Source organism: Dendrobates tinctorius, unplaced genomic scaffold (assembly GCF_039654945.1).
Source record: "Dendrobates tinctorius isolate UK_male_01 unplaced genomic scaffold, ASM3965494v1 ptg000013l, whole genome shotgun sequence".
NCBI lineage: Eukaryota > Metazoa > Chordata > Amphibia > Anura > Dendrobatidae > Dendrobates > Dendrobates tinctorius.
Window position 1 is genome coordinate 9,394,986 of NW_027361681.1, and position 26,026 is coordinate 9,421,011.

The window sequence follows — 26,026 nt, forward strand, 5'->3', positions numbered from 1 at the left end:
AGTGATCAGCCTGTACAGTACAGAGCACACCGGGATGCAGTAGTGGTGAGGAGCAGTCCTCCCTCTGCAGTCAGTGATCAGCCTGTACAGTACAGAGCACACCGGGATGCAGTAATGATGAGGATCAGTCCTCCCTCTGCAGTCAGTGATCAGCCTGTACAGTACAGAGCACACTAGGATGCAGTAATGATGAGGAGCAGTCCTCCCTCTGCAGTCAGTGATCAGCCTGTACAGTACAGAGCACACCGGGATGCAGTGATGATGAGGAGCAGTCCTCCCTCTGCAGTCAGTGATCAGCCTGTACAGCACAGAGCACACCGGGATGCAGTAATGATGAGGAGCAGTCCTCCCTCTGCAGTCAGCCACTGATCCAATGTTCCATCTTGGTCGCCCCTAGACTTAGTGTGGAGTGGACTGATTGAGTGCACAGTACTCCTCCGCCGCACCGCAGCATAGCCTCATCCCTTTGATCACAGGCCATGTGTGCGGCCATTGGCTGTCTAACGCTCCTCCCCTCTAGTCAGTCATTCATTGCTAACAATATAATGGGCGTGGCTCATCAGTAATGATATGATTGGTTGTTTGGAGCCACGGAGGGACTTCAGGAAGGCAAGTGCCCTTCTGAAGCCGAGTTTGCGCAGTCACTGGTAGGCGGAGTCCTTCACCACGTGATATGTCAGCTGATAGTGACTCTCATGTGGCTACTGACTTGTATCCTCTCCGGGAGACCGGGACCTGTCCGGGACTGAGTGAGCGGAGTCTCCGTGCTGTACCCAGACTTAATCTCTCCGGCGCTGTGCTCGCCACATAGGCCGGCCCATCTTTCTAGGGTGATGGATGATGAGGATTTCCGGCCTCTTCTTGATGCTCATGGGTCTTCGGATTTGCAGCAGAGCCAGTATCTGCGGTGAGTGCTGACGTCACATGTGTATGTTACGTGTGTGCTTGTGCCAGTAATGTATAATGACGCCTGACGTCACAGCGTCCTGATCAGCCGTGTACACTATGCTGAGTGGGCGATCTACTATACAGGTGTGAGGTCAGGGGGCACATGTCTGGGCTACCAGTAGAAGAGCTCCCCCTAGTGGAGGCTGCAGGCAGGACCTTATTATGTATGTGTATACAGGAAGCTCCCCCTAGTTGTGACTGCAGACAGACTCTTATTATGTATCTCTGCATACAGGGAGCTCCCACTAGTGGAGACTGCAGACAGACTCTTATGTATCTCCTGTATACAGGGAGCTCCCCTTAGTGGTGGCTGTAGACAGGACCTTATTCTGGAACTCTGTATACAGGAAGCTCCCCCTAATGGTGGCTGTAGACAGGACCTTATTCTGGAACTCTGTATACAGGAAGCTCCCCCTAATGGTGGCTGTAGACAGGACCTTATTATGGAACTCTGTATACAGGAAGCTCCCCCTAGTGGTGGCTGCAGACAGACTCTTATCATGTATCTCTGTATACAGGGAGCTCCCCCTAGTGGTGGCTGCAGACAGACTCTTATCATGTATCTCTGTATACAGGGAGCTCCCCCTAGTGATGGCTGCAGACAGACTGTTATCACATATCTCTGTATACAGAGAGCTCCCCCTAGTGGTGGATCTCATATATTTCTATATGAATAGTGTTAAAGAGGTTGCCCACTACTCGGACAACCCCTTCTCAATCCTTAGGTTTCACCCCAGTAAAATTAAGTGCTACACCTGTCTCTAGTGTGGTTCCAGCGGATTTGGAACTGGCTCACCCGGAGGTCTTGTGACATTGGCTGCAGGATCACATGACAATCAGCGCTGGCTTCCCTCTCTTCCGCTTCAGACATGAGATCTGAAGGAAGTGACAGAGCAGCCACAGCCCTCGCTTCCTGCTGATCTCAATCATGTCAGCAGTGAGAAAAGCTGTTATTATTTTACTGTGGGAAACGTGGACTGAGAAAGGGTTTTCTGAGTAGCGGATATCTCCTTTAATCTGAGGTTACGCTTCACCTCCTCTTTTCTGTGGAAATAATGTCTTTTCCCTCCTGCTATGTACACTAGTGTTTAGTTGCACCCCCTGCGTCTGTACAGGGATACGCTGCTCCCCCTGCCATCATAGGTGACCCGGCAGCTCCAACATCTCGGGATAACCGCAGGCTCCTAATGTTTCAGGTCCTCTTCCCAGAATTGGTTACAGAGCCTTGGAAAAGTCCTCATACTTCGTGGCACTTTTTTCCACATTTTTTTTTTCTCATTACACCCACAAACAATGTATTTTATGTGATAACACAAAGTAACAAGTATTTGTGAAGTGTAAGGAAATGACACAAAGTTTTCTAGTTATTATATAAATGCAAATCACAATTTTACAACTTATTATATTATATTTAACTCCCCTGAGTCTTTGTAGGACCATCTTTCACTGCAATTACTGCTGCAAGTCCTTTGGTGTCTGTTTCTACCAGCTCTGCACATCTGGAGGTGACATTTTTTCCCATTCTTCTTTGCACACTCACTCACGGTCAGTGAGATTGGATGGAGACGTCTGCGAACAGCAATTTCCGTGTCTTGTCACAAATTCTCTGTGACGCTCAGGAATAGACTACGTCCGAGAGTGGGCCCCCTGGGCCGAGCGCACCAGGTGATGACCGACCCCTGTACAGGGATCGTTAGGGGCAAGACCACAGAGGTCCGAAGAGCGACAGCCGGTACCAAGAGGGACGGCTCACAGGACTAGCAAGTGAGGAAACCCAGGGGTAATGTACATATATACTGACGGGAACCAGGAAGGCAGAAGGAGGACCAGGGGAAGCGACAGCCAGAAGGTAGGCAGAGAGACAGTACGGGGAAAGCGGACAGGGAGACCAGGGTCAGACAGGGAGGACCGCTACAGCGGCGAAACAGAGACAGAAGCAACACTAGACAGGAGAATGCGGCCAGAACAGTGCGTAGGTTCCACACAATCACCAGGCGCCCTCCTCATAGGGAGGACGCCTGATGTACCTTAGCGCCAGGAAGTACATCCCCCCCCCCCAGCCCTGCCCCTCAGCGACGCCCACCGTCAGAGGAAGAGAGGGGGTGGACGCGCGCCCGCGACCTAAGGCCGGCGCGTGTGACCGCAGCAGGGCGGAAGACAGGGCGGGCGCGCGCGCGGACGGAGGCACGCAGGTGAGGGGACGCTGCGGCGGGGCCGACGCTGAAGGGGCATTGGCGAGCACGACCGCTGATGTCACAGTACCCCCCTCCTTACGTCCTCCCCTTCTGAGATTGGCCAGAAATTTTTTCAGGATAAGAGGGGCAATGACATTCTCTCGAGGCTCCCAGGACCTCTCATCAGGACCAAAACCCCTCCAATCAATAAGAAAGAGTTTTTCCCCTGACTTTTTTCATGGCCAAAATGTCACTTCATTAACGCGTCTAATCACTTCAAAAGGCCCGATGTATCGGGGACATAACTTGTAAGAAGGGACTTTCAGGTGGATATGTTTGGTTGAAAGCCAGACTTTGTCTCCCGGATGGTACCGAGGAACATCCTTCCGTCTCTTGTCCGCATGTTTCTTAATTCAGGCGCTGGCATTCTCGAGCGCCTCCCTGGTCTCCCTCCAGATTTGCGAAAATCCCTTGGCGAGAGTATCCGCTGCGGGAACTCCTGGCGATGTGGAAAAGAGCAGCGGATTACCAGGATTCTGACCTGTTACCACAAGAAATGGTGATTTGGCGGTTGATTCGCTGGGATGATTATTATGCGCAAATTCAGCCCAAGGTGGGAGAGAGACCCAATTGTTCTGATGGGCGTTGGAAAAGTGACGTAAGAAGGTAATCAACACCTGATTAATCCGCTCCACTTGCCCGTTGGTGTGAGGATGATATGCAGAGGAAAAGTCGAGAGATGTGCCCATAAGCCGACATAGTGCCCTCCAGAATCGAGAGGTAAACTGGGCCCCCCGATCCGACACGATCCGCTGAGGAAGACCAAGCAGCCTGAAGATCTGGTGGATGAAGATCTCGGCCAACCTCGGGGCTGACGGCAGTCCGGGTAAGGGAATGAAATGGGCCATTTTGGAGAAGCGATCTGCTACAACTAAGATGGTAGTACATCAGCTTAGCAGGGCAGATCAGTCACGAAATCCATAGCAATTTGCTGCCAAGGAGCTTCTGGAACCGGTAACGGGTGAAGGAGACTGGAGGGCAGAGTCCTAGAAACCTTGTTCTGAGCACAGGTCGTGCACGAGGCTACATAGTCCATCACATCCTGGTGAAGGGCAGGCCACCAGTAATAACGGGAAAGCAGTAAGTGGGTCTTCTTAGTTCCAACGTGGCCAGCAACCTTGGAGGAATGCCCCCAGCGCAGCACCTCTGAACGCTTGTCTTGAGGAACGAAGGTTTTGCCTGGCGGAGGAGTAGAGAAACTCACAGGAGCCACGGTGATAACTTTAGCAGGCTCGATAATATACGATGGATCTTCATCCCTCTCTGGCCACTGCAAAGACTTGGAAAGTGCATCCGCTTTGATGTTCTTATTGCCAGGTCGGAAATTAAGTTTAAAATCAAAACGAGAAAAGTACAGAGCCCATCTGGCTTGCCGGGAATTGAGTCTTTGGGCGGACTGTTGGTAAGCCAAATTCTTGTGGTCCGTGAAGATAGTGAAGGGGTGTACTGCCCCTTCGAGCAAATATCGCCACTCCGCCAAGGCCATCTTAATGGCCAGCAATTACCGGTCACCAATGGAGTAATTGCACTCCGCAGGCGAAAAGGTTTTAGAAAAAATCCCGCAGGGCACCAAACGTCCAGATGAGGCCTGCTGGGACAGAACCGCCCCAGCTCCGGTGGAGGAGGCATCCACCTCTCGGACGAAGGGCCTGCTGGCTACCGGACGATGTAAGATCGGTACAGATGCAAAAGAGCGTTTCGGAGCAAGGAAGGCGTCTTCAGCCTCGGGCGACCAGCTGTTTGACTTAGTTCCTTTTACGGGTCAGGACCGCGATGGGTTTGGTAACTGTAGAAAAATGAGGCACAAATTGTCGGTAATTGTTAGCGAATCCGAGGAAACGCTGGATGGCTTTTACACCAACGGGACGAGGCCACTTGAGTACCGCAGAGAGTTTCTCTGGATCCATCTTCAGACCAGAATCTGTGACGATATATCCCAAGAAGGGTAACGACGTTTGCTCAGAGGCATTTTTCAATTTTGGCATAGAGTTGATTCTCTCGAAGACGATGCAGGACCATGCGTATGCTTCTCCGATGAGAGGACAGATCGGGTGAGAAGATGAGAATATCATCTAAGTACACCACCACGCAGGAGTAGAGTAGATCCCGGAACACCTCGTTAACGAATTCCTGAAACACAGCCGGAGCGTTGCAGAGACCAAATGGCGTGACTAAATATTCATAATGCCCATCACGGGTATTGAAGGCCGTCTTCCATTCATCCCCTGCGCTGATCCGGATCACATTGTAGGCTCCCCGCAGATCCAATTTCGTGAAGATCCGGGCTCCCCTCAACCGGTCGACGAGTTCTGGAATCGGCGGGAGCGGATACTGATTCTTAACGGTGATGTTGTTCAGGCCCCGGTAATCTATGCATGGTCACAGTGATCCGTCTTTTTTCCAGACAAAGAAAAAACCCGCACCCGCAGGGGATGAGGATTTCCGAATAAACCCCTTGGCCAGGATTTCCTGTATGCCGTCATAGCCGTGGTCGTCTCTGCTGGGGAGAGAGGATACTTTCTCCCTCTAGGAGGGGTAGCTCCGGGAATCAGGTCGATAGGGCAGTCATAGGACCCATGCGGTGGCAGAGAATCCGCTTCCTTCTTGCTGAAAACATCAGCATGTGCGGGAAGGCCCGGGAGATCGACTGGCCTAGGCAGAGAACGAGGACGAACAAGGGCCCGCAGACAGCGTTCATAACAGGAGTGACCCCCAACGCAAGATCTCTCCGGAGCGCCAGTCGACAACTGGCTCATGCAGCCTGAGCCAGTATAACCCTAGGAGAACAACATGGGACAATTGAGGCAGGACGTAGAAGGCTATTCTCATGAGATGGAGTGCACCAATTTGAAGGTCAACTTCGGCGGTAACCGTGGTGATGAGCTCGGGTAGAGGTTTGCCATCGACGGAGGTGATAGCACGTGGGTTACTTAGGATGACCACCGGAATCTGGAGTTTGTCGACCTCTTCTTGGCGAATGAAATTACCAGCTGCGCCCGAGTCCACATACGCCTCCACAGATCTACGCCCCCGACCTGTAATAATCAGAGCTGAAAGGGTAAGTGGTAGAGAGGAATTATGATCACCTAGGAGGTCCTCTCTTACCTGACCTAGGTGGAGGCGTTTCCCAGGACAGGTGCGCACGAAGTGGTTGGCTCCACCGCAGTACAGACAGTCCATCCGTCATCTCCTCCCTGCGCCGCTGCTTGGACAGACTGATACGATCTATCTGCATGGGCTCGGGAGCGGAGCTAATAGGAGGTGCGGAAGAACGTGGAATAGGAGCTTGATACAACCTAAAGGGCCTTTTCTCTCTAGCCGACTCTCGGGGGCATTCCAAAAAACGCAGATCTATACGAGTGGCCAGACAGATGAGATCTTTCAGGGTGGTGGGAGTGTCACGCCCGGCAAGCTCGTCCTTGATTTTACTTGAGAGGCCTCTCCAGAAGGCACCCACAAGAGCCTCATTATTCCACCCCAGCTCCGAAGACAGTGTCCGAAAGCGGATGGCGTATTAACCTCCGCCAGGGATCCCTTACAGTAGGGCAAAAAGAGCCTCAGTAGTGGATGTCAAACGACCAGGTGCGTCAAACACTTTGCGGAATACCTCCAGAAAATTCTGGATACTGGAAACTACAGGGTCATCCCTCTCCCACAAAGGGTTCACCCAGGCCAGGGCCTCGCCCTCGAGATGGGACACTATAAATGCCACCTTGGCACGTTCAGTGGGGTACTGCTGGGGTGCAAGCTCAAAGTGCAATCTGCACTGATTTAGAAAACCCCAACATAACTTAGGATCCCAGCTATACCTGGGAGGCTTTCCCAGACGGGGAGGCGGGGAGGAAACTGCGTCCCGAGGAAGGGTTGAGGCGGCCGCAGCGGACTGCAGAGCAAGCAGTCGATCGTCCACGAACGCCATGTATCCCAGGATATGGGACTGAGCATCGCGCTGCTGGAGACTGGCTAAGAGAGGAGCCTGCCCTGGGTCAGAGGTCTGCAGCGCGGAGAGCCGGGTGTCCATGGATTTCATGAAGGACATAATCCGGGTCTGATTTTCCCACAAGAAAAGCAGTTCCTTCTGCGTAGCGGCTGCGGCACTGGCGGGGTCCATGGCCTGGTGATACTGTGATGCTCAGGAATAGACTACGTCCGAGAGTGGACCCTCTGGGTCGCGGATCTGGAGCCCCTTTGCCGAGCGCACCAGGTGATGACCGACCCCTGTACAGGGATCGTTAGGGGCAAGACCACAGAGGTCAGAAGCGCGACAGCCGGTACCAATAGGGATGGCTCACAGGACTAGCAAGTGAGGAAACCCAGGGGTAATATATACATATATACTGACGAGAGCCAGGAAGGCAGAAGGAGGACCAGGGGAAGCGACAACCAGAAGGTAGGCAGAGAGACAGTACGGGGAAAGCGGACAGGGAGACCAGGGTCAGACAGGGAGGACCGCTACAGCGGCAAAACAGAGACAGAAGCAACACTAGAAAGGAGAATGCGGCCGGATCAGTGCGGAGGTTCCACACAATCACCAGGCGCCCTCCTCATAGGGAGGACGCCTGATGTACCTTAGCGCCAGGAAGTACATCCCCCAGCCGTGCCCCTCAGCAACGCCCACCGCCAGAGGAAGAGAGCGGGTAGACGGAGGCGCGCAGGTGAGGGGACGCCGCCGCTGAAGGGGCATCGGCGGGCACGACCGCTGATGTCACATTCTCAATGGGATTTCGGTCTGGACTGTGACGGGGCCATTCACACACATGAATATGCTTTGCTCTAAACCATCCATTGTAATTCTCGCAGGATGCTTAGGGTCGTCTTCCTGGAAGGTGAACCTACGCCCCAGTATCAAGTCTTTTTTAGCCTCTAACAGGTTTTCTTCCAGAATTGCCCTGTATTTAGCTCCATCCGTCTTTCCATAAATTCTGACCTGGTGAAGAAAAGCCTCCTCACAGCATGATGCTGCCACCACCATGTATGATGGTGAGGATGGCGTTTTCACTGTGATGTGCTGTTACTTTTCTGCCCCTTGTAATGTTTTGCATTTAGCCCAAAAAGGTCAACTTTAATCTCATCTGACCAGAGCACCTTCCCCACATGCCTTGTGGAGGATACAGCTAGCAATGTAGACTTTTAGGCATTCGTGTTGGGGTCCCAACAAAGGGGTAAGCCTTGTCACTGGCTGCTGGGCGCTGATGAGTTGGCCAGTTTGTGCTATAACTATCTTAATTTTTAACATGTTGTCTACATCAGTAATGCAGTTCCAATTCCATATAGTCAATGTTTACATATTTTAGCATTTCAGAGTGCAGCTTTAATTTGTTAGTTACTAGGTGGTGGCAGTAGCGTCACGTTGTGGGGAGGCTTTTCTTCAGCAGGTGCAGGGAAGCTGGATAGAGTTTATGGGAAGATCGATGGAGTCAAGTACAGGGGTAATCCTAGACTAAAATCTGTTAGACACTGCAAAAGATTTGAGACTGGGGTGTAGGTTCAACTTCCAGCAGGATAACAACCCTAAACATCCTGCCAGAGCTACACTGGATGGTTTAGATAAAAGCATATTCATGTGTGTGAATGGTTGTCACAGTCCAGACCGAAATCCCATTGAGAATCTGACAATACACGGAAGTTGCTGTTCAGATGTTTCCATCCAATCTCACTGACCGTGAGTGAGTGCGCAAAGAAAAATAGGCAAAATGTCACCTCCAGATGTGCAAAGCTGGTAGAGACAGACCCCAAAAGACTTGCAGCAGTAATTACAGCAAAAGGTGGTCCTACAAAATATTGACTCGGGCTGAATACAAATGCATGTCACAATATTCAGATTTGTATTTTTAAAATAATTAGAAAATCACTTATTTCCTTTACACTTCATGTATACTTGCTACATTGTATTGTTCCAACATATAAAATACATTTTAAGTTTTTGGTTTTAAATGTGAAAAAATCAGAAGTTCAGGGGCCGCACGTTGGCTCAGTGGATAGCACTGCAGCGCTGGAGTCCTGGGTTCGAATCCCACCAAGGACAACATCTGCAAGGAGTTTGTATGTTCTCCCCGTGTTTGCGTGGGTTTCCTCCGGGTACTCCGGTTTCCTCCCACATTCCAAAGACATACTGATAGGGAATTTAGATTGTGAGCCCCATTGGGGACAGTGATGATAATGTGTGCAAACTGTAAAGCGCTGCGGAATATGCTAGCGCTATATAAAAATAAAGATGGTTATTTTATTCATTTGCCAAGAAGACTTTTAAAGCACCATATAATGGAGAATATCTGGAAATCCGGCACTTTTTAGGGCCATTGGGCCTGGTAGTCTGGGTCTGTCTGCGTTGTCAGATGTCACATGACCCAGCATTCTTCCCTCCATGCAGTCGTGTCCAGGACAGGAATCTATATTTGGCCACGTTTGGCGCAGTGTTGGGGCCCCTGAGCTTTGGCTTCGTCTTGGGGTTCAGCTCTCCAGCCATCTCAGATTTGAAGAATGCGGAGGACTCGCGACTGATACTGGATAAAGAGGCAGCTTCATGGTTTGGGGTGAGTCTCCTCCCCATTGCGGCGGAAAGATGCGGGAAGTGGGCACCTCCTCCCTCTGATGTTTCTCTTTCTCCAGTCTATAGTGACCATTGGAGCAGCAGCTGGCGGGATCCTTGGTGGATGGATGGTGGACAGCATAGGCAGGAAGCTCAGCCTCATGCTATGTGCTCTTCCATTTGTCCTGGGCTTCACCCTGATCATATCGGCACAGAACGTGTGGATGCTTCTGGGTGGCCGAGTGCTGTCCGGATTGGCCAGTGGCGTTACCTCCCTAGTGGTCCCGGTGAGACCCCTGCCTCTTTTGTGCACAGATTCTTTGTACTCATGACCCCCCCTCTCTGATCACTGCACACTTCGCACCAGTGCGGTGGTCTCCCAACCCATCACCCCCTGTGCTGTGCAACACTCCCGCTGTATCGCTAGTGGTCTGCTCTGCTCGTATGGGGGTCCACTGCTGTCTGTGTCTCACTTTCTATGTGAACTTGTAGGTGTATATCTCAGAGACATCCCATTCCAGGGTCCGAGGAGCATTAGGGTCCTGCGTCCAGCTGATGGTGGTCACTGGGATTGTGGGAGCGTATATTGCAGGTAATGTTGAGTGAGGGAGGGGTGTATAGCTTTGTTGTGGCTAATGACTGGTTTGTCCCTGTGCAGGAATGATGGTGAGCTGGCGCTGGCTGGCGGTGGTCTGTTCCATCCCCCCCGTCTTCATGCTGTTGGTTGTATGTTTCATGCCCGAGACCCCCCGATATCTCATCAACCAGGAGAAAAGGGCAGAGGCCATGGCCGCTCTCTGCTTCCTGAGAGGACCCAATGTGGACCACGAGTGGGAGTATCAACAAATAGTGGTCAGCGGAGGCCTGCAGGTGAGCGGAGGAGGGGACATGTATGAGGGGTCCAGCCATCATAGCTGTAATATACAGCATCTTCACACACTGATAACCGTGCTGGAGCTTTATATCAGAGGCTGATATCATTAACATATAAAGTAATGTTTGGAGGGTATAAAGCGGGAGAGAAACGTATTGAACACATCAACAATTTTCAGAGTAAATGTGCACTAAAGGTGCTATTGCCATAAAATTCTCACCAGATGTCGGTAACAACTCATCCAATCCATATGGGCAAACCAAAGATGTCCATAAAGTAATAGTCGTAGTAAGCCTCAGCACTCATAAGGATATGTTGCAAAATAAGGTGATTTTATTTACAATGAATAAGTCCGTAGATCAGCAGCTAGTAGATACAACGTTTCAGCCCGCATGGACCTTCATCAGATAAATGCTGTACAAGGCAGTTGTATAACAGTCAGTAATCATACAATCTGAAAAATGAAGAAAAAGAAATGACAGTAAAATGTGAAAAATAAAGCTAAAAGTTGGAGGACAACAGCATGTATGGGTAAGGCGAAGCATTGATCTGTGAAGGTAATGCACTGCAAGGCAAATACAACAGTCAGAGCTACGAGATGCCAGTCATGAATTAAGATCTGGAATTAGGGGAAGGAGAGAGAGGAAATGACAGCTAGGGAAAAGAGGGGGGGAGAGGAAAGAGGAGGACAGAAAAGGAAGACAGGAAAGAGTAGGAGGTGAGTGACATTGGGAGAAAAGGGCTAAAAGGAAGTAATGGCGCATACAGAACCTGGTTGGGTGCTGTTGAATGGGTTACTGGAAATGAGAAACTGGGCTGTATTGTTGTAGTGGAGGATGAGTAGTCGATACTCATTGGGGCTGATGTGTAGACTAGAGGGAAGAGGGAGGAGGAATGTCAATAATGTGTTCTAGAATAACAGAACCTTAATGCTGCAGTAAGGGAGGAAAAGCGTACTCGCTGGACTGTAAGTGGTCAAAGGTCTAGGCATGTGTGTGCTAGGTTATGGTGGCCAAAAGCCACTGTCAGAAAGCACCCAGCACACCAATATTGCACGTCCTTTTGTCTTCGAAGGAGCGGGTCCTTCCTGTGGGGGTTGCTATGGGGAAGAGGGGTGGGCATGGAGGGTTGTGGAGGAATGTGTTGGATCTTACCGCTGGCCAATTGTAATAGAATAATGTCCATACTGGGCGAGCAGTCTGGAGACTCCTAGCGCTGGCAGTTGTCTGTCATGTGATGAGAGCGTTTTTGAGGAGGAGTCAAGCAATGCGTTTTGTGTCACTGGGAAGAATGGAAACCTCCGGTATGGGCGTGCCCAGAATTTACCTGAATATCACGTAATGTACGCGTCATCTGGGAGGCTAGAGTGATGCATGCTGCATCATAGAAGCGGGTGTGTGGACGATGGGTGGAATAAAGGACGATGTGGGTGATATAAACACGGAGAAACTAAAGAATCAGACACAGCAGACTGTATGTAGGATGCATGCAGATCAACCAGTGGTGAAACGGAGAGGAGCTGCATAGATAAAGCAAGGGATGACCCTGCCATGAAGGGAATAGAGTGAGAAAGACAACGGTGTGTGGGAAGTTGTAGGGTGGATGCAGTAGTACCAATACTAGGGTTTGTGCTCCCGTGGCAGGGTGTCCTGTCGATTCTGTGGATGATGAGAACAAAAACAAAAAACAATCAGGTGTCATAGAATGTCAGCAATTCATAACGATATTGAGAATAGTCCTCACTGAGATACGTAGGCACGACCATTGTGTCGAATTGCTTTACATAAAGGTAGAGAAAAATGAAAACGTGAAACAAAAACCCATAAAGACATTGATAAAAAAAAGTGAGTAAACAGATTTGATACCTTAGATGAATCAGGACATGAGGCCAAGTGATGGCAACACGACAAACAAAAGCATCATAGAAAACTTGGAAGTATTGTACTCCCTATTGAGACCCTTTGGTTCAAGAGTCTGAAGGGTATTGATTCAGAAAGCCTCCCTCATTTTAATTTGTTTTACCTGGTCTTAACCTCTCCGGAGAATGGGGACTTGTTCCAGCACCTGAAACCTGAACTATAGTGTGGTTATGGTTGTGAAAGGTCAACGGCAAAGGTACAGTAAGAATCTGTTGCAAATTGGTTGGGTTGTCTCGACTACATATATAAGGCCACGAGTGTATTTCATTGCATATATACGACTTGGGTAGAGTCACAAGTGAAAAAACCTCTTATATGAAACTTTTTCCATGTGTGGATGGAAAATCTTACTGCCTTTCAGAATGTTGTTGAACTTTATACAGTGTAGGCAAGGGAAAGTGCCCTTCTTTCGAGTATTGAGAAATGTTTGGCAAGGAAACTTATGACTCGAGCCCTTGCCGTCCCTAAAAACCTTGTCTCGCAGATTTGTAGCTCACCTGAAACCGGGAAGGAAGGGATTATGAAATTTTTTCGCTGAGGGGAAACTTTTTCTCAAAATGGACCAATGTTGACGTATGGACCTATGAATGCGATATATGCTAGGGTGGTAAGTGTGCGCTAAAGGCAAACTCTTGGCTGCGCTATGCTGAAAAAGAGAATGGACAGCTGTTATGATGAGTCACCGAAGGAGTAAAAAACAAAATACCAGCTAAGTCCAGAAAAACCAGAGAGGTTGGCAGCTATCGGATTGCAGACCCCTGAACCTATCCACAACAACTAGCAGTAGCCGTGGGGGGTTCCTACGGTGCCCTAGACCCCTCGATCACAGCCGGAGAACTAAATAGCCTAAAGACAGAAAGGGGAAAAACTAAACTGCCCCAGAGCAGACCCCAAAGCAATAGGCAGCCCCCAACATATAATGACGGTGAAGCAAGATGAAAACACTAACACAGATAGAAAGATAGGTTGAGCAAATGATGGGGCCCAAGCTAACTACATAGAACAGGAAAGGAAAGGAAAGTTGCTGTCTGCCATCCGCAAAAACCCTATCAAAATGAGCCAACCGACTGATAGGAAAAACAGGCCCTGAAGTCGCTAGGCTTCAAAAGACTATATCAGCACTCAGGTATATTCTGAAGACAGAGCAAAAGATCAACAGATCAGAGACAAAAATGGAATTCAGCTCACCCCCGGCCGGGGATGGCAGAACTCCCAAAAAACAAGGCAAAACAAAACTGAAGAGTACAAAGCAGAGCAGAAAAACTTAGCTTTGAGAAGCAGGAATCAGACTGGTCTCCAAGAATCCAGCAGGAAAATCACCAGCCAGGAAGAAGGGCGTTGGCAGCCTTATATCCAGTCCTCAATTCCAGCCACCCAGTCATCATCTAGCTGCCCAGGTGTTTGGTAATCAGCCTCACTACCTTCCTTCACCAGAGGAGGGAGTTCATCAGACCTCAATGGTGAAGGGGAAAATGAACTCGCAACAGTACCTCCCCCTTGAGGAGGGGTCCTCGAACCCTCATCCATGCCACCAGGGCGATCCGGGTGAGCCAGATGAAAGGCACGCACCAATCTTTCAGCATGAATATCAGAGGCAGAGATCCAGGAATTATCCTCCTGACCATAACCCTTCCACTTAACCAAATGCTGGAGTCTTCGTCTAGCCAGACGGGAATCCAGTATCTTCTCTACCTCATATTCCATGTTACCTTCAACCAATATAGGGTCAGGAGGTGCCACCACAGGAACTACTGGTTCAACAAACCTCTTCAACAAGGACTTATGAAACACATTATGAATTTGAAATGTGACAGGAAGAGCCAACCGAAAAGAGACCGGATTAATAATCTCCAAAATCTTGTAAGGTCCAATAAATCTAGGCTTAAACTTAGGAGAAGCCACCTTCATAGCGATATTTTTTGATGACAACCAAACCATATCACCCACCTTAAACTGGGGACCAACGGTCCTACGCCGGTTGGAAAACCGCTGGGCCTTTTCCTGGGAGAGAGACAACTTATCCACTACTTGGTCCCAGATCTGGTGCATTCTCTCCACCACAGTGTCAACCCCTGGGCAGGCAGAAGGCTCCACCTGCCCTGAAGAAAATCGAGGGTGAAAACCAAAGTTACAAAAAAAAAGTGACATCAAAGTGGCAGAACTAGCTCTATTATTTAAAGCAAATTCGGCCAAGGGCAAAAATGAAACCCAATCATCCTGATCGGCAGAAATAAAACATCTCAAATACGACTCCAAAGTCTGGTTTGTTCTCTCCGTCTGCCCATTGGTCTGAGGGTGAAATGCAGAGGAGAAGGACAACTGATTTCCCAGCTTGGAACAGAAAGTCCTCCAAAATCTAGACACAAACTGAACTCCTCTGTCAGATACAATGTTCTCAGGAATCCCGTGCAAGCGAACCACCTGTTGCAAAAACAAGGGCACCAACTCAGAGGAAGATGGGAACTTAGGGAGTGGTACAAGATGAACCATCTTAGAGAATCTATCACAAATCACCCAAATAACAGTCATTCTCTGAGAGACAGGCATATCAGAGATAAAATCCATTGAAATATGGGTCCATGGCCTCCTGGGCACCAGCAAAGGCAGCAACAAGCCACTAGAGCGAGAACAAGGTTTAGACCGGGAGCAAGTCCCACAGGACTGCACAAAATTCCTGACATCATGAGACAAGGCGGGCCACCAAAAAGACCGACTCACCAGATAAAATACCTGGATGACTAGCCAATGCAGAGCAATGAACTTCAGACATCACTCTCTTCCTCCACTGGTCAGGAACATACAACTTTCCACTGGGACAACGCTCAGGTTTGTCCTCCTGAAACTCTTCCAGAGCACGTCTCAAATCGGGCGAGATGGCAGAACTACCCCCTCGCCTAAGATGGTAGCAGGCTTAGTCACAACAGGAGAATCAGCAAGGAAACTTCTAGAGAGGGCGTCTGCCTTGACATTCTTAGTGCCCGGAAGAAAAGAGACCACAAAATCAAAACGTGTGAAAAACAAGGCCCACCTAGCCTGTCTAGGATTCAAGCGCTTGGCCGACTCCAGGTGAATCAAATTCTTGTGGTCAGTAAGGACCACGACTTGGTGTTTGGCTCCCTCCAACCAATGTCTCCACTCCTCAAATGCCCATTTCATGGCCAACAGTTCCCGATTCCCCACATCATAGTTACGTTCGGATGGGGAGAACTTTCGGGAAAAGAAAGCACAAGGATTCATTTTAGATGTCACAGGATCTTTTTGGGACAACACCTCTCCTGCACCAATCTCAGAAGCGTCCACCTCCACCTGAAACGGGAGTAAGACATCAGGTTGCCGCAAAACCGGAGCAGAAGTGAATCTTCGCTTCAGCTCCTGAAAGGAAGAAACAACCTCCGGAGACCAATTCAGCACATCAGCACCCTTCCTAGTCAAATCCGTCAATGGCTTGGCAATACCAGAAAAATTAGCTATAAATTTCCGATAAAAATTAGCAAAACCCAAAAACTTCTGGAGGGCCTTCAAAGAAGTGGGCTGAACCCAATCATAAATGGCCTGTACCTTGGCCGGGTCCATTTCAATAGTTGACAGAGACAAAATAAATCCCAAAAATGAAGTCCTCTGTACCCCAAAAAGGCATTTTGATCCCTTGACATACAGGGAATTCTCCCTCAAAATCCGGAACACAGTCCGAACATGTTCCACATGAGAGTCCCAATTCTTGGAGAAGATCAAAATATCATCCAGATAGATAATCAAAAATGTATCCACAAAGTCTCGGAATATATCGTTCATGAAGCACTGGAAGACAGAAGGGGCATTAGTGAGCCCAAAAGGCATCACCAGGTACTCAAAATGTCCCTCCGGAGTATTAAACGCCGTCTTCCATTCATCCCCTTGCTTAATGCGAATAAGATTATACGCCCCCCTGAGGTCAAGCTTGGTAAACCAGCAAGCACCTTTAACTCTGGAGAATAGATCAGAAATCAGGGGTAACGGATACTAATATTTAACAGTAATTTTGTTGAGGGCACAATAGTCAATACAAGGCCTTAATGAACCATCCTTTTTGGCCACGAAAAAAAACCCAGCACCTAATGGTGAAGAGGATGGTCTAATATGACCCTTCTCCAACGCCTCCTTAATATAGGATCGCATAGCCTCGTGCTTGGGTACAGATAAATTGAAGGGCCGATCCTTGGGAAATTTACACCCCGGGCTCAGTTCAATTGCACAGTCATAACTCCTATGAGGAGGCAAAGACGCAGACTCATTCTCACTAAATACATCATAAAAGTCCGCCAAATAGTCAGGAACATCATGCGACTGAGGAGAGGTGGAAAAAAATGGAGCCTCACTAAGGGCACACCGACAACCCCAACTCACCACAGACACAGATTTCCAGTCCAAAACTGGATTATGAATTTGCAACCAGGGAAACCCCAGAACAATGGTATCATGCAAATTATGCAACACCAAAAATCTGCAATTTTCTTGATGGTCTGGAGCGACCCGCATTACCACCTGGGTCCAAAACTGAGGTTTATTCTTCGCCAAAGGAGTAGCATCAATACCCCTCAAAGGGATAGGCGTCCGCAGAGGTGTCATAGGAAATCCACAACGTTTAGCAAAATCCAAGTCCATCAGGTTCAGAGCTGCTCCTGAATCCACAAAAGCCTTGGCGGAAAATGTGGACAGGGAACAGATCAGAGTAATTGCCAGAAGAAACTTAGGTTGAACACCACCCACAGAAAACGTGTATGCACAACGTTTCTCTCGTTTAGGGCAGACAGAAATAATATGCGAGGCATCTCCACAAAAAAAACACAGCTTATTACGCCTTCTGAACTCCTGACGTTGCGCAATAGACAAAACTCTATCACATTGCATAGGTTCAGACATTTGTTCAACAGGTGGCAACATCTCTTGTGTAGTTTTGCGTTCACGTAAACGCCGATGCACCTGAATGGCTAATGACATAGAATCGTCAAGACCAGAGGGAACAGGAAATCCCACCATAGTATCTTTTACAGTTTCTGACACACCCTTCCGAAAGAGGGCTGCCAAGGCACCATCATTCCAGGTAGTAAGGACCGCCCACTTTCGGAATTTTTGACATTACAACTCTGCCGAATCCCGACCGTGGCTTAATGCCAACAGGGTCTTTTCAGCCTGATCAATAGCATTAGGTTCATCATACAACAACCCCAAGGCTTGAAAAAATGTGTTCACATTATTCAGACTAGGATCATCAGGTTTCAAAGAAAACGCCCAATCCTGGGGATCGCCGCGCAGCAAAGAGATGACAATTTTAACCTGCTGTGCGGAGTTCCCCGACGAGTTAGGCTTCAAGGCAAAAAATAATTTACAATTATTCTTGAAATTCAAGAATTTAGACCGATCCCCAAAAAACACATCAGGAGTGGGAATCTTTGGTTCAGCAGCATGTGAATGAGCAAATTAGGCGGAAATTCCCCGCACTTCAGCAGCGAGCTGCTCCACACAATCAGACAATTGCTTCATCTCCATTGAGAGAAAAATTCCCCCTACGGCCTCAGAGATATAGAGGAAAAAATATGCACAAAAACAAAAAAAAATTTTGACACTTTTTTTTTTTTTTAACAATTCTCTCCTGCTATTGAGTACCCTAGGATATGCGGTATGGCTGGTGATTCTGTTATGATGAGTCACCGAAGGAGGAAAAAACAAAATACCAGCTAAGTCCAGAAAAACCAGAGAGGTTGGCAGCTGTCGGATTGCAGACCCCTGGACCTATCCACAACAACTAGCAGTAGCCGTGGGGGGTTCCTACGGTGCCCTAGACCCCTCGATCACAGCCGGAGAGCTACATAGCCTAAAGACAGAAAGGGGGAAAAACTAAACTGCCCCAGAGCAGACCCCAAAGCAATAGGCAGCCCCCAACATATAATGACGGTGAAGCAAGATGAAAACACTAACACAGAAAGATAGGTTGAGCAAATGATGGGGCCCAAGCTAACTACATAGAACAGGAAAGGAAAGGAAAGTTGCTGTCTGCCATCCGCAAAAACCCTATCAAAATGAGCCAACCGACTGATAGGAAAAACAGGCCCTGAAGTCGCTAGGCTTCAAAAGACTATATCAGCACTCAGGTATATTCTGAAGACAGAGCAACAGATCAGAGACAAAAATGGAATTCAGCTCACCCCCGGCCGGGGATGGCAGAACTCCCAAAAAACAAGGCAAAACAAAACTGAAGAGTACAAAGCAGAGCAGAAAAACTTAGCTTTGAGAAGCAGGAATCAGACTGGTCTCCAAGAATCCAGCAGGAAAATCACCAGCCAGGAAGAAGGGCGTTGGCAGCCTTATATCCAGTCCTCAATTCCAGCCACCCAGTCATCATCTAGCTGCCCAGGTGTTTGGTAATCAGCCTCACTACCTTCCTTCACCAGAGGAGGGAGTTCATCAGACCTCCAATGGTGAAGGGGAAAAATGAACTCACAACAGACAGCACCTCTCATACAATGATCTAATGCTGCTAAGCAAAAATATATGTAACTGAACATGAGGTTCTTAGTTTAATATTCTGATCACACTGTATGAAGCCCATTGCCACTTCATGGCGAACCTCTTAGTGGATCCCTATCGCCATAACTGAGCGGAGCCGTGCGCTGACCACCACCACAGCGGCAATGCACTGGCAAGGCAGATGGTCCGGTGTCTCCAGAACGCGCCGCCCCACCAGCACAAAACCACAGCAACAATGGCCGCCACACAGCATCAACATCAAATGAAAGGAGTCCCTATCACCCTAATGGAGCGGAGCCATGCACCGGCAGGGCAAACTGCCTGGTGTGTCTCAGCGCCCATGCTGCAAAACTGAGTCCCCCTGACTCCAGACCGTGCCACCCCACCAGCACAAAATCACAGCAACAATGGCCGCCACACAGCACCAACTCCAAATGAAAGGAGCGTTGAAACACTCCTTCCTCAAGCTCCTCTGAGAGCAAAAATGGGCTAGGCCCCTTTTTTGCAGTCTCCTGCTAATTAAAATCACCTGTGCCAAATGGGAGGAGTGCACATCCAAAGGAAAAAAAAAAAGACAGATCATGCAATATGCTGAAAGAGAATAGACAGCACTTCCAGAAATCATACATTGATCTAATGGCGCTAGGCAAAAAAAAAAAAAAAAATTATATATAATATAATATCTCTGAGTATGGGGTTTAGGGTGCTAAGTTTGCGCTAAAGGCAAACTGTTGGCTGCACTGTTAGTATTATGCTGCCTTTGTATTGTGGTCCCAGCCTTAATGAGTAGATGTGATGGGTATCCAAATTGTAGGAATTAGTTTTGCATCTCGTCCAATCTGGTGGATTTGAATTGAAGACTATCTTCTCTACACAACGAAACTGGGAGAAGGGGATGAATGAAAGGGTGGCAACTAGAAAAGTGAAAGACGGTATTGCAATCTGTCTCTTTTGTGTAAAGGGCGGCTGAAAGGCGATAAGTGTCCTTGAGAATCATGGTGTCGCAGAAACTAACTTTTTGTGGATCCTGAGTTGTGTTAGATGGTCTGTCCCAGATGTAAAATAAATAATCTATATAGCGTTTCCAAATAATGGCATGGGAAACAAAAAGCTGGTTTGTGTAGACAAACCGTATCTTGTAGGAGGACATGTAGTGGTTAGCATATGGAGGGGCCACATTGGACCCCGTGATTGTGCCTTGTGTTTGTAAAAATAACATGTCTTGAAATAGGAAAAAAAATTCTGTAAGAACTAATTCGAGAAGATCTAGGTACAAGTCCTTGGTGTCTCTCGGAAAGTTTGGTCAAGAAGGTCGTTTATTGCTCGGATTCCTTTTAGAATATATTTTATAGTTATACGAGCGGTTTACGTTGAAGGTGACAAGGAGACTGGAATTGGGTAGTGGGCCAATTGCGTGTATATGACATTAAAAATCGTTCCAAGCAGAAAGGAACGCGTGTCGTTGATTAAAGGCTTCAGAATTCTTTCTAAAAGAATCGTAAGTGGAGAGAGGACAGTCGGTGGAGGACTATATGGGTCTGCCTGGTGGTTTTGTGTAGTCCCGTGTCAATTTTAGGGAGAATGTCATCACAGGGATAATGGGATTATCTTTAATGAGAAAGTTGTAGGTTTTCTGGTCAATTTTCTTTCTTTTCCAAGTAATGGTCCATGGTCTGTCTAATTTTATTAGTGACCTGTTCAGTGGGATCATGTGATAGTTTTCTAAACTTGTCTGTCCTGGAGCTGTCTATTGATTTTCTCGAGCTAATCTCTATATGATCCATCACCACTATGGCTCTCCTTTATCCGCAGGTTTAATGGTAAGATCTTTTTCCTCTATAAGGGCTTTTTCACAGCTATTGATTCGAAAGGATAGAGATTATCTTCATCATCCTGGTAGATGGCAGCAGATTTTTATCAAGAATGTCTCGGTATATTTGACCATTCATCCTTCCTTCAGTCATATGAAGTTTGCCAGTGCCGTATGCTGAAAAACAGCCCCACATCATGATGTTCTCGCCTCCAATCTTCACTGCTGGTATGCTGTCTTTGGGGTAATATGCAGTGCCTTTTGGCCTACAAACATGGTGTGTATTATGGCATCCAAAGAGTTCAATTTTGGTCTTATCTGACCAGACTATATTCTCCCAGTATTTCACAGGCTTGCCTAAATGTTTAGCAAACTTTATACCCGCTTGAACATGCTTTTTGTTCAGCAATGGAGTCTTGCGTGGTGAGCGTGCATACAGGCCATGGAGGTTGACTGCATTACTTATTGTTTTCTGTGAAACAATTGTACCTACTAATTCCAGGTCTTTCTGTAGCTGTCCCCAGGTGGTCATTGGCTCTTAGAAAACTCTGATAGTTCTTTTCACTCCTCTGTCTGAAATCTTGCCGGGGAGCACCTGGTCATGGTCAGTTTATGGTGAAATGATAATCTTTCCACTTCCAGATTATGGCCCCCAACATTGCTCACTGGAACCTTCAATGGTTTAGAAATTGTTCTGTTACCAATGGCATTAGTATGTTTTGCAACAATAAGGTTTTGAAGGTCTTGAGACAGCTCACTGGCTTTTACCCATTGTGAAAAATATGGGAGAGATAATGTCAATCATTTGTATCCTATTTGGCATGGGATTATAAAACCTCCTTCAGCATGCAGCTGTATGAGAACTCCTAGCTCAGCAGGGGGGGCGGTAAAGCCTCAAAAGGCTGTTACAGATCTCATACCTTGAGGCAGCATGCTCAGAGCAGCACAAAGGCTTGCTTGCAATATACAGTCATGATATAGAACCTTCTAGAAACCTAATTCCATAAGGAGTTATGGAGATACTATACGTCCTAGTCGTACATGGTGTACATTTCTGTTATTACACACAACTTGATTTATAGATGTCTGTGGTTTGATTTCCTTGCCTGTGTGGATTGGATGGGTTGTTACTGACATCTGGTGAGAATTTCATTTCAGTAGCACATTTACAATTATATTTACTTAAGTATTGAACACGTCACCAATTTTCTATTTCACCTGCTGTATCAGTACTGGAGCGTTATAAGAGGGGCTGATATCAGTCACATATTATGTAATATCTGGAGGTTATATCAGTGCTGGAACTTTATAAGAAGTTGCATATTGTTGGGTGATGGTGACAGTGTGTTGGATAATGGGGGGCTGTATACTTGGGAGGTGTGGGGGTGCTGTATATAGTGGGGGTGTTGTATATTGTGGTGCTGTACATTATGTGGGCTTTTATATTGTGGGGGTTTGAGTGTATTATACCAGGGGCGCTGTCATTGGGTGGGCTTTATATTGTGCAGGTGTTGGACATTATTGGAGTGCTGTACATTAGTGGGGACTGTATGTTGTGGGGGTCGCGGTACATTAGGGGGGCTATATACTGTTGGCTCCGTTGTATAGAATGGGATGTGCTGATTGCACTGATTTTTCTCCTTCTCAGGACCACCGCCTGTCGCTGGCAAATCTCCGGGCGCCATCTATTTACAAGCCATTGATCTTGGGCATCTTGCTCATGTTCTTTCAGCAGGCCACCGGTATCAATGCTGTCATGTTCTATGCAGATATGATATTTGAAGAAGCCAATTTTCAGGTAAGTGGCAGTGGTGCTGGCGATGTGTGGTCTGCCTCATGTTCATTCTGTCCACCATATTTTACAGAACAGCAGTCTGGCCTCTGTGGTTGTTGGGCTGGTGCAGGTGGCATTTACTGCGATGGCTGCGCTCATTGTGGACCGGACTGGGCGGAAAGTGCTGCTGCTTCTCTCTGGTACGGTCTGTGGTATCTGACCATGGGGGCATCGCACCATGTGCTGTAGTCACAGATTGTGGAAGTCCTATGCCATGGTCCTCATTGTGCGGGCTCTGCTTGTCTCTGATCCTTGGCGCCTGTACGTGATCTTAATATGGGCAGGAGGGATCAGCAGTGCATAAATAGGAAGGAAACCATAGATGTGCATCTTGTTCCCTCATTGTTTGGGAGTCTCGTCTTGATGATGATTGCCCCTCGGTGATCACCTCCCCATCCACTCACACATGCTCTTCTGTCTCTTCAGGCACCATCATGGCGGTTAGCACTTCCTTGTTAGGGGTGTATTTTAGAATCAGTGTGGCACACAGGAACAACTCGTCAGACCTGATGAGCTCGGCAGACATGACTGATGGTCCTGCAGACCCACTAGCCTGGTTGGCTTTGCTCAGCATGGGTCTGTTCATCACTGGTAAGCTTCAGAGACGAGGGGCTCTGTAAGTGGTGGCATATTCTTCAGTAAGCCCCTTACCCCTTACAGTTACCCCTGACAGATCATACAATAGGGAAACCTCCCACCATTGGGGTGGTGGGCGGGGATAAGTGGTATGGTGGAGACTGCATATGGTAACCGGTAGTGGGTGGAGGCAGCTTTGGTATGGACAATGATCATTGCCGGTGGGAAGAGATGGCACATGGTCAGCGGCAGTTGATGGAGACGTTGGTCATCAGCAGTGGGCAGAGGTGATGCTGGCATTGGTGGTCAATGGAGGTGGCACACTGTCTTTAGCAGTGCACAGAGACGATGCTGCCTCTTACCAGTGACCATTCTCCTTCCCACAGGATTTGCTGTGGGCTGGGGCCCCATTCCCTGGCTACTCATGTCTGAGATCTTCCCTCTTCATGCCCGTGGCGTGGCCAGTGGGGTGTGTGTTGTCACCAATTGGGGCTGCGCGTTCCTGGTTACGAAGGTTTTTCATAATCTGCTGGTAAGTTTTGGGCGGGACATTACTCATGAGGGCAGGGCAGTGGCTGACATGTTACTTTGTGTCTGGCAGGATCTTCTTGGCCCGGATGGGACCTTCTGGCTGTTTGCTACTTTCTGTGGACTCAATGTCCTCTTCACCATCATCTTTGTACCTGAGACAAAAGGGAAGACTCTGGAGCAAATCGAATCTCATTTCCAGCAAAGTTTAGAGAGACAAAGATTAGATTCTGGCTCCATCCAATAAGATGACACCCAGTGGTAACTGGAAGTAACGGATTGTCGAGCTGGAGACCTTCAGGAGGCAATGTTACTGACTTAAAGGGACACTCTGGCCAAGCTGTTGCACTGCTATCATTTGTTGCTTTAATGGAAGGTCTGGATCCTCCCACCAGGGGTTTTATTATGTAGTGTTGTTTATACCTGTGTGGGCGAGGGGTGCACATAGCAGTCTTCAGCCATCTCACTCCACAGAGCGACGGGGCTGAGCACTCCTGTACCTGTGGACACATCAACCTTTGCAGAAAAATGGTTATCAGGTTCAGTTGGCACATTTACATAATCATCAGCATCCTTCCTATGGAAACAATGGTTATTAGTTACATCACTCATCAAAGCATTGGCAGTTTCCCATCATCATCAGGGTTAATAAGGGTAACGTTATCAGTTTGGGTGGGGAGGTGTGTGTGTTGGACTGGTAATTGTCAGGCACTGGTCACGTGACCCTACCATCAGGAGCCAGTCTGACTATATGTGACCTTATTGAGGATGAGACCTGATGCTAATGTCTTGGATTCTCAGTACCGGGAAATATAAATGACCAGAACCTGTAATACTCGCAGAGTATTGTATGTGTATGGTGGACAGAGGGGTTTGCATCCTTGCAGGTGGGCTCACAGCGATGGGGGAGATCTGAGTGATGGAGGTATGGCTGGATGAATATCGCAAGCTGCTGCTGAATCAGCACCCACCTGTTTGTAAAGGTACGAGGGATTAGAAAACTCAGCACTACGCCTGTCTGGGGTTTGTGAGAACTGCAATGGTAGACCCGACCCTCGGGCAGATGTCATCCTTTTTCTAATCTGATCAGTCCATTCTGGTGGTCCTCCCCCAATTGGTGCTGGACAAGCATCTGGCCTCGTTACACCACTTATTAGGCAGCTTGTGCATCTGTGTCCTCGGACACACTTCTGGTACACGGGCCCAATTCATCTTTGTGTGACTTACTGTACTCACTTTTGTCTTGTGTTCACTGATGATTTTTCTTTAAAATGGTGAACGTAGTTCATGACTTTTGTGAAAAATCTAAAGTTTTTTTTCTTTAGCAATTTTTACAATTTTTTTTTTTTTAGCACCAAAAGTCAAAAATGAACCAAACTGAAAACCCCTCCAGGGGGGAACATGAGTTTAAGGGTCCCTTTACATTTAGCGATGCACCAGTGATCCCGACAACGATACGACCCGGTCAGGATCGCTGGTGCATCGCTAAATGGTCGCTAGTGAGCTGCCAAAAAGGCAGATCTCACCAGCGATGCAGCAGCCCGTGGGCGGTCGTTCTTGCCTGTCACACGGCAGCGATGATGATGACTTCCGCCTGCGTCCATGTGTCGCTAGTCGGTGCCAGTGGGACGCCGAGGAAATAAAGGCCCAAGACATTTGAGCGCGATCAGTGATATACAGCGGGGGGGCCGGTCGCAGGTATGTGTCACATGTAGCGAGATCGCTGCTGCGTCACAAAATCGGTGACTCTTTAGCGATATCGCTAGCGATCTCGCTATGTGAGAAGGGGGCTTAAGATTGAAAGGAAAAAGCTTAGTGGTGCAAAACATGTAGCAAAGAAAACACTCTAAACATGGTCGCAAGACGGGCTGCTAGTGACTGGGAATCTGGATCCGGGACAATAGAAGATCTGACCACTTTTTTTGGCTGTGTGAGGACAGTTTTATCCACTGGTTGTAAACAATTGAGGTTTCCATTCTTCGACAGGATGTGGAAAACAATGAAAATTTGCTCAAATTTAATCTGCTGAAAAGTTCTTCCGTCGGCTGGACCTAAGGGCAAATGTGGCTGTTTGGAAATCGTAAGGATGGTGCCGCCTCTTGGGCTCTCGGAAAGGCAGGAAATGATTGGCGCCAGCTTCTGTCTCTGTTACTGGATATTTCTGGGACCACAAAAGGAAGAGACATGCACAGAAACATCTGCTCCTACTGTTACCTTCAGACAGTTGAGGGTCTGTCGCTATGTAATAGGGTGGAAAATGCACAGAATAA

General features: G+C 48.1%; 1 protein-coding gene across 2 annotated transcripts; it reads left to right on the forward strand.

Annotated features, from left to right (window-relative positions):
- Positions 1 to 603: 603 nt before the first annotated feature.
- SLC2A8 (solute carrier family 2 member 8) lies at positions 604 to 24,589 on the forward strand. 2 transcript variants are annotated; one of them, XM_073558676.1, is made up of 10 exons: positions 608 to 907; positions 9,553 to 9,715; positions 9,792 to 9,998; positions 10,204 to 10,303; positions 10,370 to 10,581; positions 22,467 to 22,616; positions 22,684 to 22,792; positions 23,079 to 23,243; positions 23,615 to 23,760; positions 23,830 to 24,589. In XM_073558676.1, exons 1-10 carry the CDS (start codon positions 834 to 836, stop codon positions 24,001 to 24,003), a joined length of 1,500 nt encoding a protein of 499 aa, XP_073414777.1. In that variant the 5' UTR covers positions 608 to 833; the 3' UTR covers positions 24,004 to 24,589. The 2 variants fall into 2 exon arrangements, with proteins under 2 accessions (XP_073414786.1, XP_073414777.1); XM_073558685.1 differs by lacking the exon at positions 23,615 to 23,760 and having other exon boundaries at positions 604 to 907.
- Positions 24,590 to 26,026: the final 1,437 nt, after the last annotated feature.